The 16,357-nt window shown below is 35.9% G+C and overlaps 1 protein-coding gene across 10 annotated transcripts in view; it reads right to left on the bottom strand.

Annotated features, from left to right (window-relative positions):
- Positions 1 to 16,357, bottom strand: part of NF1 (neurofibromin 1) — a 245,310-nt gene that overhangs the window by 121,468 nt on the left and 107,485 nt on the right. For all 10 annotated transcript variants that reach the window (XR_003437957.1, XR_003437956.1, XR_003437958.1 and 7 more), the window contains 6 exons: positions 10,854 to 10,933; positions 9,187 to 9,310; positions 7,394 to 7,555; positions 5,999 to 6,248; positions 5,374 to 5,447; positions 5,063 to 5,146 (listed from right to left, as the gene is read on the bottom strand). Coding sequence is in view for 7 of the 10 variants with exons in the window: in XM_027130345.1 (XP_026986146.1) it covers positions 5,063 to 5,146; positions 5,374 to 5,447; positions 5,999 to 6,248; positions 7,394 to 7,555; positions 9,187 to 9,310; positions 10,854 to 10,933 (774 nt within the window). In the remaining 3 variants the exon portion in view is untranslated. The remainder of the gene's footprint in view (positions 1 to 5,062; positions 5,147 to 5,373; positions 5,448 to 5,998; positions 6,249 to 7,393; positions 7,556 to 9,186; positions 9,311 to 10,853; positions 10,934 to 16,357) is intronic.

A 16,357-nucleotide genomic window follows, 5' to 3' on the forward strand; every position in this document is an offset into this window, starting at 1 on the left:
GCTGTCATGTAGCACATTATCTCTTTTAGGACCTACATTATCAGGTATTTATGCAAGTTCCCTGATCAGGAGTTAAGACCGAGCGGGGCTCACAATACGGATGACTTCAAGTGTACCACAGGGAAAGAACCATTGAATACAATGCTATGCTTTGTTTTTTTTGCGGTATGCGGGACTCTCACTGTTGTGGCCTCTCCCGTTGCGGAGCACGGGCTCCGGACGCGCAGGCTCAGCGGCCATGGCTCACGGGCCCAGCCGCTCCGCGGCATGTGGGATCTTCCCGGACCAGGGCACGAACCCGTGTCCCCTGCATCGGCAGGCGGACTCTCAACCACTGCGCCACCAGGGAAGCCCTTTACGTGATCTATTTTGACTAAGAGGTTGACTGGGCTCAGTCAAATAATGAATCAACTTCACACCTTCAACGACATATGTAATAATGAGTCACTAGCATCAGACATAGAAAGTCCATCGCAAAAGAACTTGCAGACTGGCTTATAAGCAACAATGTGGTAGAGCAAATATATGGACTGAATTTCATACTGAGATTATCAAACACTGTCAAGTGACTGAATTTTTTTTAGCAGCAGCAGGATGACTGAGTACTTAGCATATTGACTACATTTGGGCTGCAGCACAGCTGAAAACACTGTAGTTGGTATATGCATGATTTATTTCCTTTATTCATCAAGAATTTGGATCCAGTACCACTTAGACATCTTCTTAATCTGGTTTCAGCTCTTCAGCCAAGTGTTCGTACTGAACAGACATTATACTTGGCATTGATGTTAATTAACGCATTATGGAATAATGTATTAGCAGCTAAGGCTCAGCTACCTAAACAGTTATTTGGCATCTTTATTAATCTTCCCATTGAAAATAAGAAAGAGGAAGAAGAGCTCAGAAGACCAGCTCCATCACCTTGGTCACCTGCAGTTAGTCCTCAAAGCAGCAGTAACAGTGAAACTCATCAGAATGGAGGCAGTGATATTGAAATGGATGAGCAACTTACACATAGAACGAAACAGATGCAGTAGCAACTTTCAGACACAAAGAAATCCAAGCAATGAAGTTCTGACAAAACTGCCAACAGTGGTGAAGATGGAAGCAGTGGTCCTGGAAGCAACAGTAATGGATCTAGCAATGAGGTGAATTCTACTAATGCAAGCCAGTCAGCTGAGTGCTCTGGTAATGAGGGACAGTCAGAAGACACTGCAGATTTGAAGCCCTTCAAGAAGATGCAGATCATGGTCATAATCCTCTTAAAAGCAGTTGTGGTACAGATCTTTGGAACAGAAAGTTAGAAAGTCAAGCAGGCATTTGCTTAGAGGATTCCCAAGGCCCATCAGCAAGCAATGGAACAGGAAAGGACCTGTTTTCTAACCCTGAGCCGATGCCATCAGTAGATAATCAAATACAAATGCTGGATGCCTGTTCACACGCTGAAGACCCAGAACATATTTCAGAGGAAATGAATGCTGCTCATATAGCAGAAGCATCTCAGGAATCTTGCAGTATTACACGCACTGGGGACTTCCTTGGGAGACGATTGGAAATGAATTATTTGCTTGTCGGCAATTTAGCATCACTAAATTCAGCATCACTACCACCACCACCAAATCATCATCACTACCATGATGGGCATATGGCTGATGATAAGCTAAGTACAGATGATGTCAGTTGCCGTAGCTCCCAGGTCAGTGCAAAATCAGAGAAAAATATGGCTGATTTTGATAGTGAAGAATCTGGGTGTGAAGAGGAGCTAGTTCAGATTCATTTCACAGGCAGAGCTACCATCTCATCTCTAACAACATCTTGCCAATGTAGCATCTATTTACCATGAATATCTTAATCAAGAACCTATAATTCATAAACATCAATTCAACAGTAATTCTGTGAAAGACATTAACTTGGATATTGTTTGCAAGAAAGGAAACACCTTGTTGTGGGATACAGTCCAAGATGATGATACAGTTAATCTTTCTGAAGGATTAATAAATGAAGCAGAGAAACTTCTCCGTTCCTTAGTATGTTGGTTTACAGATAGATTTGAATGAGATTTATTGAAGGTTGCCTCGAAAATAGGAAACAACAGGCAAATAGGAATTAAAAATTTTTTTATGCAGTAGTCAAAGTTCATTTTGTGTATTCTTATCAACTAGGTGTGGTGAATTCATAGCATTTAACGTACCATTATCAACCTATTTTTTAGTAATTGTGGTTTTCATATTAGGTTTAAAGACTTCCCTTACAGAGTTCATATTGGGTTGGTCAAAAAGTTCGTTCGGTTAATGAATATGTTGTTCAATAAAGTTCTTGGTGAAAATGAAAAATGTCCTTAAAACCCAACGAACTTTTTGGCCAACCCAATATTTTATCATTGTCTTGCTTTTATCAGTACTTTTCGGCACTTTTCTTGATTAGATCATCTCCAACAGAAACAAAGGAGTAATAGTAATACTTATTCTCTTCTTGACTCTGGGAACATAGTGGTGATTACTCTGGTTTCAAATTACAGTTAAATGTTCTTAAACTGTGTCACAGTAAATATAAAAGAAGCTAAATAAGTGACGCGACATTAAACTGAAGCTGAAATATAAACATCTTGATTATGACACTGTCCTTTCATCTGGGGAATCTTTTGTGTCTTGACTTTTATAGTGCAGAAAGAATTAGATTGGTGTTTCTTGTCTAGTTTGAATTCTGCTATATATTTATATACTTCTTATCAGGGCTCAAATGATTACCACAAGTTTCTTGATTTTCAGTTCTGTTCCACTGGTACAATTTCAGGTTTCCCTTGTCTTATACTGTTTTGATAATGTTGTCCCATTCTCTGACATAACTGAATATATTATATTATATCATATCATATCATATATTTTCAGAGTAGCTCTGCCCAGGCCTGATATAAATGTCTAATTTTATTGAATATTTAAGTGCTTCAAAATATTTATCTAGTTGAATTAGAAAAAGTATGTACAATATTTTATTTCCTACTTTTGGTCTTTAAAGGGTTATAATTTGAACAATCCCAAAAGAAAAATTGCTTGTTCGTGCAGGTATAAGAAAGCACTAATAGACCCCTGTTAGTGGATCAGTTGTCTCATTTTGTATATACTCTTTAAAAGGAATGCTTTCCATGGCTGGATGATATGTGATCATTTCCACAGATATTATGCCTGTTCACTTTAAAATGTTAGTTATCTTTTACAAGTTTTTGTGAAACTGTCAAACAGTTTTTCAACGTGATTATATCCATTTATATTCCCCATATGCGCATCTGCATACCCTGTGACCCAGCAATTCCACTGTTAAGTGTGGGCCTTACAGAAATACATCTATAAGGTCAGCAAAAGACACGTTCAAGAATGTTCAGAGCAGCACTATTCAAAGTAACTAGTCGGTGTATAACTATCCAATGCCAAAAAAGAATAGAAAAGAAAAATTGAGGACTGTTAAACAAAATAATATATTGCAATAATAATAAATGAACTACAACTGCACGAAGTAGTGTGGCTGAATCTCACAAACATTATGTTAAGTGAAAGAAGCCAGATACTAAAGTATACTTCTATTGCTCTGTTTATATAAGTTTAACAACAAGAAAATGATTGCATTCAATCAGGACAATGGTTACTCTTGGTCATTAGTGACCGGAAGGGGCACAATGAAAGCTTCTGGGATGCTGGTAATGATTTCTTTCTTGATGTGGGTGCTGGTTGCACAGGTATGTTCACCTCCTAATATTTTGCACTGTCACTTTGATTTACACATATTTTTGAATGTATACTTCTATTTAAAAAAACTATGCAAAGATGCAAAAAAAAATTTTTTAAGTAAAAAAACCCAAACTTAAGATTATCATACACATTTTTAAAGAGCCACTAAAATATTTTTATCATAGACTAATATAATCAACACAGGATATCAAATTTCTTTTAAAAAGCTTTGATTTACATGAATGAACCTTGCAAACATTATGCCAAGTGAAAGAAACCAGTCACTAAAGACCACATGTTGCATGATTCCATTTATATGAAATGTCCAGAATTGGCAAGTCTACTCACACAGAAAGTAGCTTAGTGGTTGCCTAGGGCTGAGGGCTGACGGCAGAGGTGCGGGGGAAGGTTAGGGAATGACAGCTAATGGGTGTGGGTTTTTATTAAATTGTGGTGGTGACTGCACAACTCTGCATATACTAAAAACCACTGAATCACACATTTTAAACAGGTGAATTTTATGGTATGTGAATTGTATCTCAACAAAACAGCTACCAAAGAAACAAACAGCTTTCATTTTAAAGCCACGTGTCCCTCTCCCAATAATGATATTAGGTACAGATTTTTGCTTCACAAAAACATAACTTTTTTTCTTGTTCTAAAAAGCATGACAAGAAAAAAACAATGGGAGACTAATGAGTTTTTCTAAAACACCTAATAATGAGAACAATATGGCCATTACAAATCAAACATACAGAAATATCAATTGTAAATGTCCAGGGTAACAGATGATAACAGTTGATGAATGAAATGCCCAAATTTTAAAACTTCATTTAACCTATGGTTCAGTCTTCTGGCCACCAGATCCCTTAATTAGAATACCTAATAAGATAGTAAAATGTATTGTTTCAATTTTAATTTATTTTTCTCTACCTTTGTTGCTCCTTTCCTGAAAATTCTGTGAAATACTCTGACGGAGAAAGAGAAAGAAAAGAGGGGAAAGAAATGGTCCTACCATAAATCATCTCTAGCTCAGAGCTGTCCAATATTTCTGCAATGATGGAAACATTTAATATCTATGCTGTCCAATAGAGTAGTCAACTTCCACATGTGGCTATTGTATGACAGAGAAACTGAATTTTAATTGTTTTTAATTTTAAATCAAACTTTAATTTGACTAGTGGCTACCATATTAGTGCAGGTTTAGATGAACCACAGCTAAATATCAGTCTGAAGACATCTACATACTTATTATACTAAGAGGTCACTCACAAAAGATGAAGTAAAGTACATATGTTTAGGAGATCAATCAATAGACAAAATCAACTTCACAAACTCACCTGGCCATCTTCCATTTTGGCTTTTGGGTAGTTGAGGATTAGTTTTGTAGCTTGTTCCCACTTTGCATGTGTATCTTCCCAAGCCTGAAATGAAGGCAATTACCGCTTGAAAGCAACTTTAAACCTAGAGCTAAAAATCAATCAGTAATAGGCAGGTCTCAAACCTGGTGCATATTATAATATCCTACTTATAATATGCACATATTTTAGACTTGCTTCAAAAGCTATTCCTGGTCACATATGCATAACACCAGGCTTCTAAAATTGAGGGTGGGGGCCTGAGAGGGATATTTCTGTTGCCAAGGGCATACCTCAGTGTTTCCTGCGGTGGGATGCTCAATTCGCCGTAGTAATGCCATCACTCTTTTCTGAAGTGCTGCTCTTCCTAAGCAAAGACAACAACAAATCAACCTACTGCACTTAGAGCCCTGCTTGCCAACGGAGAACCTGGCAAGCCCAACCCAAAAGGCAGAATAGGAGGAGTGGAATGAATACTTCAAATGATAAAGCTGAACACTTCCTTTTACCAGCCTCACAGGAAAGGGGCACTTAACTGGGACTCCACAATGTCCACAGCCTAAAATTGCTACTCCCACCTAAACTTACTCATAACATGTGCCAATGTTTTTAAAACTTCACTACATACAGCTCAGGCAGAGTAAATTATATAATCTATAACTGAAAGCAATTTATACTGCCAGTTTTTAAACAAATATATATGGCATTTTAAAAACTCAGTGAGAAATTAACAGCTTATTTCAAATACTATTTACTTTCACCTTACCTTGTGCAGAAAAGGATTTCAGGTAAGCTATCTGAATTAGCCCTGTAAACTTACAAAGTAGTAATCTTAGATACATTCTTATTTTCCTAGAGCAACCAGATGTCACGTGATTCAAGGCAGACTGAGTGAAAAAAACATTACCCATGATTTACCTGTTGACATCATATTGCTGACAGAGGCAAACTCCATGAATGTGTTATAGTTGGGCAAGAAGTTGTGCACTGACACTTCATCCACCCCACACCGGATATCCGCTTCCTCACAGAGGTGACGAAAACAGGACATGGCAACCAGAACAGCTTCAGTGTCAGGGCTCCACAGAAACATGTACAGGGCCACTTCTAGTTTGGTCTGGGCTTGTCGGCATATTGGCGGGGTTCCGCTGTACCCTGCTGCACTATCCTGGGAGTCAGGAGTGGGAGGCAAGTATTTGCAACTTATGTAATTTTACTTACAAAACCCAATAATACAACAAGCTGTGTATCAGATATGTCTGCATACGCTAACCCACAAGAACTTTTCCCCTTTAACCATGATAGGATTTTCAAACCTCAAAATATCTCACCTGAATGAGAACTCAGATTATTTGTACCAACATAATACTACTATCTGTTCAATTTCAACTAGAATAGGTATCCTTTCCAGATCCCAGAAATGTAGATTAAGTCTAATATGAACACAAATAAAACATGCACAACACAAATCTACTCAATGAAAAATATAATACACTTCTCAGTCAATCATAAACGACAAAGGAAGAGGAAGTAACATGAAATTCTATCCACCCTGAGGGAAGAAATAAAATAATCATGCTGCAAAACTGACTTAACTAAGGACATGAATAAAAACTAAACATTACTGTAGAAGATACACTGGGCTCTGGATAACATATTCCCAAAACACGAAATAGAGAAATCCTCATTTACAAAATGAATGCAAATTCTGCAGGTAAGACAAGAGTAAATACCACACTGCTTAGTAGTTGGTTTTTTTTCCTTCAACTGAAGATTATATTGTAAATTATGGATTAAAAAAAAGCTTTGGTCTGAAAAAGAAACTCTAATAATTTGATATTTTCACTGGTATTATGATTTATTTTTAAAGGGAATTATGGACACAGAAGTCATGAGAACACTTATGCATAACATCAAGCAACATGCTTTTGTTCCCAGTAAATCTGTACTCTTTTTAGTTGACAGAACTTAAACTTCTGGTCTTTCTTATGGGATAGAGAGTTATAATAATTATAGTTAACAGTTAAAGCTTATAAGTGTCAAAAAATCAAGTGCTGTTTACACATAATCTCATTTAATCCTCACAACAATTCTGGGGCAGAAATTATTATTATCCCCATTTTAAAGTCAAGGAACTGAATCACAGAGATGTTAGGAACTTGCCTGAGGGTCCACAAAGAGCAGTAATAGAACTACAAGCTAAGCAGTTCTTCACTATGCTATATTACCTAGTTGAAATTTACCCAAGTTCATTCAGAAAAAAATACAGAGCACAGATGATGATACAAGAAAACTACAAAAGAAACTCCTTACCATGGATGAATTTCCTTTTCCCTTTCGGAGAGAGGTTCCAGGAGTACAAGTACGTAGTAATTCTTCATGATCTATGGACACCTGACTGGTATTTCCACTTGAAGGAACATCACATCCTACTCCATAAAGGAAGAGAAAGTGACAGGAACTTCTATCTGCCTGCTAGAAAGAAAAAATAAGCCTTTTCAAAGTACTGATAACCAAGAGAAATAAATATTTAATATAAGTTGTCTTTCTGTTTGAGACTATCCTGGAAAACCTCTCCTTCCATCTCCTGTTCCCCTCACACTGAAAAACATTCACTAGAAACCCAATAGTACAAATAATGTTTCCTCAATATCTCTGAAACTCCTCTCAGTTTTCCACTCTTCAAATCATGAGAATCAACAGATTCTAGAAATGTAAATTAACGTTTCTAGGTTTAACAGAGACACAAGTAAAACATCAACAACATAAAGCTACCACATGAAAGATACAATGTACTTCTCGGTCAATTAAAAACGACTAAGATTGCCTCCCATAAGACTTATATCCTGTGCTATGGTCAGGATAACTGGAAGTTGACTCTTTTGAGATTAAGTTCCTCTGGACCAGAATTAACACTGGTATATAAGCCATATATAAGAGTGACTTCACTGACCAGAAGACTACAGATTCATTACTGGATTACCAATGCTTGTACTCTGGAGAATTATACCATAGGCAAGGGCATGAAACATGAAACATCTTGTTCCTTATCTTTGGAATAATGCCAAATTCCACTATATTAACACACTAAGATAAGCCAGATATAAATAAATCCAACTTACCATTAGCCCATTTCTAAACAAAGAAAATTTAACAAGCTGCATGGTACACTGAAAAGCATACGCGTTTGATACATTTAAGATTTCTCGGGCTTCCCTGGTGGCGCAGTGGTTGAGAGTCCGCCTGCCGATGCAGGGGACACGGGTTCGTGCCCCGGTCCGGGAGGATCCCACATGCCGCGGAGCGGCTGGGCCAGTGAGCCATGGCCGCTGAGCCTGTGCGTCCGGAGCCTGTGCTCCGCAACGGGAGAGGGCACAACAGTGAGAGGCCCGTGTACCGCAAAAAAAAAAAAAAAAAAGATTTCTCATAGATTTTATCCATTCTAGAAATGGATAAAAATTCACTGAATCAAGTACTCCTAAAACTATGCTGTAATAGAAGAACTTTTTAATTGACTAATTACAGAAACTTTATGTTAAAAAAAAATTAAGGCTCTTCTCTAGCCCCCCAAACCTTCTCACCATACTCCAACAGTTCAGGATCAAAACTTTTCACTCAACCCCAAGGAAGAAGACTCCTGGTATTTTCAAGAGGTAAAAGCTTTCTCGCAGAAATATAAATAAACCTAGACTGAGGGCCCTCAATCTCTTCCCTTCAGCTTCTTTACATATACAGATAGATAACATTCTCTGGGCTAGCCTAGCCATAGGATTCAAGTCTTACGTATGAACTGGAGAGGACAGATAGACTATGTTGTTACTCAATCTTCTTTGGTTATAGCAGCCCCCACTCCTCCTAGGACTGCCCCACAGAGTCCAGATTAACTAAGCTAGACTTTATCAGGATTGTGGCTTTAAGGCTAAAGGCTCAGAATAATTTTTAAAGAGTTGATTTGTCAGCCATTGTCTTCTGCACAAAATTTCCCTTGAAGACTGTAGGAGAGAGGAGCTGAATTAGGACTTAATTTGGCTAATAAACACTTCCTTAATGTCTTCTCATTACCATTCCAAATATTCTTCCATTTTGAAAGATGTCACTATGCTTACCTTATTTTTAAGAAGAAATTTATTCCTGCAGATCAAAATTTCCCGCAACCATTTGAGAATTTCTGTGCTACTAAGCATTTGATGGCTAGTTAATTTCTTGCAGATGTAAAAAAGCATTTGTGAGCTGCAGAAACAAAGTTCACTGTTACCAGCATTGTCAACAAACAACATAATGCAGATAAAATCAGTCCATAAGAATGGCATTCTCTAATAATGGACAAAGTCTAGAGAAGCTTATTTTCCTTTCCAGGATTTGTTTTAGAGAAATGATTATCAAAATGTTAACAGCATGATCATCAAATGATATAAGTATACGGACTACGTTAAAAAAAAAAAAAAAAAGCAAGTACTTCTAAGCCCCCTACTCTCCCAACTTCCAGCTGTTTTATCCATGCATCTCATCCGTGCAGAGGACTCAAGAAAAAATTATAGACCAGGTGCACAGCACAGACTGTATGTGAACCTAATGCTCTAGAGCAGGGGTCTGCAAACGACTGCCTGCAGGCCAAATCCAGTCCATCATTTGCCTTCCTAAATAAAGTTTTAGTGGAACACGGTCACACCCCACTCATTCATTTACATATTGTCTATGGCTGCTTTCATGTCCCAACAGCCGAACTGAATAGTTATAAAAGACACTACCTGGCCCACAAAGCCTAAAATATTGACTACCTGGCCCTTTAGAGAAAAAGCTTCCTTATTCCTACTCTAGAGCTGCACTGTCCAACACAAGAGCCACTAGCCAGCCACATGCGGCTGCTGAGCACTTGAAATACGGCTTGTCTAATCTAAGATGTCCTGTAAATATGAAACATATCAAATTCTGAAGACTTCATTAAAAAAAGAATGTAAAATATCTTATTAATAACTTTTATATTAATTACATGTTGAAAACTATTATATATATACTGGGTTAAAAAATATACTATTAAAATTAATTTTACCTGTTTCTTTTTACTTCTGAACGTGGCAACTAGAAAATTTTAAATTACATATGTGGTTCACATTACATTACTATCAAAAAGCATTGCTTCAGAGTCTAGGATTTAACTCAGCTGCCAAGCGACTTGGTGTACCCACTTCTATAAGAAAATGACGAAACTTGAGGCTAACACACTTACATTTTCCTCAATGTGTTACCTCTGTGCTCACTGAAAGGTAATAATTTATATAACCAAGGAAATAAATTATAAAATTTATATATATTTTGCCTTCTAAGCAGATATTCGGTATTAATTCATCCACCAAAAACACTGGTATTATAGAAAATGTATGAAAGATCATAGTTTAGAAAACTGAAATAAACTATTAACATTACAAAATTTTAATACTCTAAGCTTATAACTGTAAAAATCAATTTAAAACACAGTTGTAACCACATAAAATTCCGAAATAGAAGAGAACATACCAAATAACAGTACTGATGTTTGGATAATGAAATTTAGCACAATTCTTAAAAATTTATTTTCTAAACTGCTGTGACAATGTTCTTACAGTTAAAACAAGAAATAATCTAATAATTTCAACTCAAATAAAATACAAACTCATAAAACCTCTGGAGGTATAAATGAATAAAGTTTTATAATAAACTAAGTACTACAGAGTTAATATTCAAAGACAAAAAATACAAAATAAAATTTTAAATTGAAAAATAACAGTGCATATACCTGATTTCCCAAAATGTTTCTACAGGAGCATCAGGATTCCACAAATCAATGCTATCTAACTGATGAAGAACCAACAGAGCCTGAATTTTTAAAAAAGAGAAAGAGAAGACTTATTCAAAAGAGTTTTGGTAAACATAACACTGGAGTATTTATTTTACAAATGCTAACTAATTGAGCTACTTAATTGTAGCCTCAACACACAGTATAGGGCACAACAGAAAAACTCTGAAGAACCAAAACCTCTAGGGGATTATATGTATTATATATATATAATAATATATATATAAAAAATGAAGTTACTTTATTCCTATCAGTCTTACTTTAAATGGCATATACACATAAGTTATATACTGATGAATTCAGAATAGCAATATACATGTGTAAAAAGTGCTTTAAGACACAAACAAAATAATTTCAATAAGTATCAAAGAACTCTATAGAAAATAAAAATAATCCCCAAGTAAGGAGATCTCTCCAAAACTAATACACACAAAAATATTTTACCTCAAGACAATATGGTACTGGCACAAAAACAGAAATATAGATCAATGGGACAGGACAGAAAGCCCAGAGATAAACCCACGCACCTATGGTCAACTAATCTATGACAAAGGAGGCGAGGATATACAATGGAGAAAAGACAGTCTCTTCAATAAGTGGTGCTGGGAAAACTGGACAGCTACATGTAAAAGAATGAAATTAGAACACTCCCCAACACCATACACAAAACTAAACTCAAAATGGATTAGAGACCTAAATGTAAGACCGGACATTATAAAACTCTTAGAGGAAAACATAGGAAGAACACTCTTTGACATAAATCACAGCAAGATCTTTTTTGATCCACCTCCTAGAGTAATGGACATAAGAACAAAAACAAACAAATGGGACCTAATGAAACTTAAAAGCTTTTGCACAGCAAAGGAAACCACAAACAAGACAAAAAGACAACCCTCAGAATGGGAGAAAATATTTGCAAACGAATCAATGGACAAAGGATTAATCTCTAAAATATATAAACAGCTATGTAGCTCAATATTAAAAAAACAACCAACCCAATCCAAAAATGGGCAGAAGACCTAAATAGACATTTCTCCAAAGAAGACATACAGATGGCCAAGAGGCACGTGAAAAGCTGCTCACCATCACTAATTATTAGAGAAATGCAAATCAAAACTACAGTGAGGTATCGCCTCACACCAGTTAGAATGGGCATCATCAGAAAACCTACAAACAAATGCTGGAGAGGGTGTGGAGAAAAGGAAACCCTCTTGCACTGCTGGTGGGAATGTAAATTGATACAGCCACTATGGAGAACAGTATGGAGGTTCCTTAAAAAACTAAAAATAGAACTACCATATGACCCAGCAATCCCACTACTGGGCATATACCCAGAGAAAACCATAATTCAATAAGACACATGCACCCCAGTGTTCATTGCAGCACTATTTACAATAGCCAGGTCACGGAAGCAACCTAAATGCCCATCGACAAACGAATGGATAAAGAAGATGTGGTACATATATACAATGGAATATCACTCAGCCATTAGAAGGAATGAAATTGGGTCATTTGTAGAGACGTGGATGCATCTAGAGACTGTCATACAGAGTGAAGTAAGTCAGAAAGAGAAAAACAAATATCGTATTAACGCATATATGTGAAACCTAGAAAATGGTACAGATGAACCGGTTTGCAGAAAAGAAATTGAGACATGGAAGTAGAGAACAAACGTATGGACACCAAGTGGGGAAAGCGGAGTGGGGTGCGGGTTGTGGTGTGATGAACTGGCAGACTGGGATTGACATGTATACACTGATGTGTGTAAAGTGGTTGACTAATAAGAAAAAAAATAATTAAAAAAAATAAAAATAAAAAATAAAGTCAGTCCATAAAGTCTGAAAAAAAAAATTTTACTTCTAGGCCATAAGATAAAGTAGGAGTTATCTTATTTGCCACACATTCTTTTGGAACAGACAGGACAAATTATTTTTCAAAAAGGAGAGAGGGGGAGGAAAATAGATTTTGTATTTCATAGCAGATTATTCATCCTAAAATACCTCAATTGACCACAGAATTGAAATTGGATTTGGCTCACAGAACATTAACAGGAATATACAACTAATATAAAAAAACACTACTATTAAATAAATTAATGCCATCAAGGGTAAAGAGTAAAACTAGACTCTTCCTTCAAACCAGCCTTATCCTAACTCCAGCTCCACAACGTTTCCCCCAGGCGCACACTGTTGAGCTCTGCACATTCTCCTCAGTCTTTGGTCAGCACATTTGGAGATTCTTTACTCCTCTTGAAAGCCTTTTATTAAAATTCCAATGAAACACTGTTTGGAACACATAATGAGATCTGATTTCTTCTCTTAAAACCAAATTAAATGCATAAACTGCAAATACAGCTGCAATGATAACCTGCCTCACATTAGGAAAAATAAGTAAATTTCTAACCTTGTTCAACTTTGTAACTCCAAAAGTTATAAATTATATAAACACCAGACCTATATTTTCTTATTTCAAATACTTTCACTGTAATTATTTTGAGATGTTTAGTGAAAACTGCAATTCGCTGTGAGAATCTTCAAAAATTATATAGGTTATACCTCTCATATCAAGGAAAAATAGCACAAATTAACATTCAATTTTGTTACTATTGTGCAAAAATTTAGTTACTGACACTTTAAAGTGGCAAATTCTGTAACATTTTTGTTTGACAAACCATTTTTTTGAAATATTCAAAGAAAATGTGTTAGCCTTTCCTCTGCCTTAATATGAATGTTTTCCTTTTCACGTTCCTTTCCATTTTTAAGTTTTCCACATACATTTTAACAAAACTGTAAACACAGTATACTCCTTTGACATTTCATAAACATTTTTCCATATTGCTTTGTGATCTGCATGGTTTAATGGATTTTTTTTGAATTTTATTTTATTTTTTTATACAGCAGGTTCTTATTAGTTATCCATTTTATACATACTAGTGTATATATGTCAATCAGTTCACCAAATTGAAATATCATTCTCTTGTTATTGAATATTAACACATTCTCTTACTAGTGAATATTTAAAATTCTCCTAATGTTCTATTACAAATAAGAGCAGTAAGCATATATGTGTGTAACTTTTTCCTTTCAACTTATATTCACAGGATTAAAAAATTACAGGAATGTAATTATTTGACAGAAAAATGGACATCTGTATAGCTCCTGCTAAATACTGTCAAATAGCCTTCCAAAAAGAATGCAAAGTATATACTGTTTTATAGAACCAACAGCAATGTACACAAATACAAGCAATGAGTGTAACAATGAGGCTGAAACACTTTTGGTAAAATAAAGCATGATAAATAATGAAGTAGCAAATCTTAAATATATAGTTCAATGAATTTTCACAAATGAATATACCTCATATAACCATTACCCAGATCAACATTATTAACACTCAGAAGCCTTTTTCACATTCCCTTCCGGTCATCAGCTCTTGACAAAGGTAGCCACTGTTCTGACTTCTATCACCATAGGTATTTTTGCCTGTTTCTGAACTTTGTATAAATAAAGGGAATCATACAGCATGTTCTCTTTTGTGTTTGGCTGTTTTCACTCAATATTATGTATGTGAGATTCAACCATGCTTTGTACTTAGTGGTAGCTTGTTCTTTTTGCATTGCTTTAATAAGTGGAATGATAATGTTGATATATTTGAGTTGTTTCCAGCGTTTTTGCCTACTACAAATTATGCTGCTATTAATATTTTTGTATGTGTCTTCTGGTAAACATACATATACATTTCTGTTGGATACATACCTAGGAGGAGAATTGCTAAGTCATATGTTTAGCTTTTATAGATATATTGCAAAACAATTTTTAATGATGGTTGTACTAATTTACTTTCTTACGAGCAGGATATATGAGTAAAAACAAAGCACAGTTTGATCCTTGAACAATGAGGTTAGGGGTGTTGACCCCCCATGCAGTAAAAAATGCACATATAACTTCTGACTCTCTAAAAACTTAACTACTAATAGCCTACTGTTGACTGGAAGCCTTACCAATACCATAGTCAATCAACACAAATTTTGGATGTCATATATATTATATACTATATTCTTACAATAAAGCTAGTAAAAAGAAAATGTTTTTAAAAAATCAAAAAGAAAAAAGATCGATAGTACTGTACTGTATTTATCAATACTGTAAGTTTACATCATGTTTACAAGATGAATCAGCTTTTTCTATAACAATGATGGCATCTTCGATAGTGTAATCCTTCCAGACTTTCATAATGTTCTATTTGGGTTCTCTTCCATAGCGTTGACAATCCTTTTCACAGTGTACCGAATGTAATGAGCCTTAAAGGTCCTTATGAACCCCTGATCTAGAGGCTGAATTAGAGACATGTTTGGGGCAATCAGGCCACTTTGACACCTTCAGTGTTAAACTCATGGAGTTCCGGGTGGCCAGGGGCATAGTCCAGTATCAAAAGAACTTTAAAAGGTAGCCCCTTACTGGCAAGGTACTTCCTCATTTCAGTGACAAAGCATTGATGCAACTAATCCAGAAAAAGGGTTCTCACTGTGCAGGCTTTCTAGATGTACAACCAAAAGACTAGCAACTGGTATCTATCTTTTCCTTTCAAGGCTTGGAAGTTAGAAGCTTTATAAATAAGGGCAGTTCTGATCACAAACCTAACTGCATTTGCACAAATCCTGGTGCTTGCTTCTCTTCCTTACTAATAAATGTCCTTTGTGGCATTTTTTTCTAGAGTAGCACACTTTCATCTGCATTATAAACCTGTTCAGGCTTACATCCCTTCCCCTCAATGATTTTCTTAATGGCGTCTGGGAACTCATCTGCTGCCTCTTGGTCAGCAGAAGCTGCTTCTCCTTTACCTTGACATTTTTAAAGCCAAAGCTCTTTCTAAAAGTATCAAATCATCCTTTGCTGGCATTAAATTCTCCAGCTTTTAGATCCTTCACTTTCCTTTTGCTTCAAATTGTCAGATAAAGACTTCACTTTTTCTCGAAGTCAATAGGTATACCTTTCTTATAGCAATCCTGCACCCACATAAAAGCTGCCTTTTCAATACAAGATAAAAAGATATTTCACAAAAAGTGCAAGGTTTCATGCCACCTGGAGTATCTGCAGCAACAGCCTCATGAATTTCCATTCTCCCCCCAACCAACAGTCCTTATGTTGGATTCATTTATCTTGAAATGGCAGACAACCACAGCTGTCTACAATCTATAGCACATATCAAACAATTCAACTTCTTGTAATGTCATGACTTCTTTCTGCGTTCATCACTAGTGGCACTTCATATGGGTTACATGGTGTTATTCAAGGTATGTTACTGCACTAAAAATGATGAAAAATACATGAGAACCACAAGAGATCGCTTTTTATTGATACACAATTTACTGATGAGATTAACTGCTCATGCAGAGACTATGAGCCTCACATAGCATTTTAAATGGATACTCATGACACTTGAGC

Source organism: Aethalodelphis obliquidens, unplaced genomic scaffold, assembly GCF_003676395.1.
Source record: "Aethalodelphis obliquidens isolate GAN/ISIS:26980383/991018 unplaced genomic scaffold, ASM367639v1 scaffold38, whole genome shotgun sequence".
Classification (NCBI taxonomy): domain Eukaryota; kingdom Metazoa; phylum Chordata; class Mammalia; order Artiodactyla; family Delphinidae; genus Aethalodelphis; species Aethalodelphis obliquidens.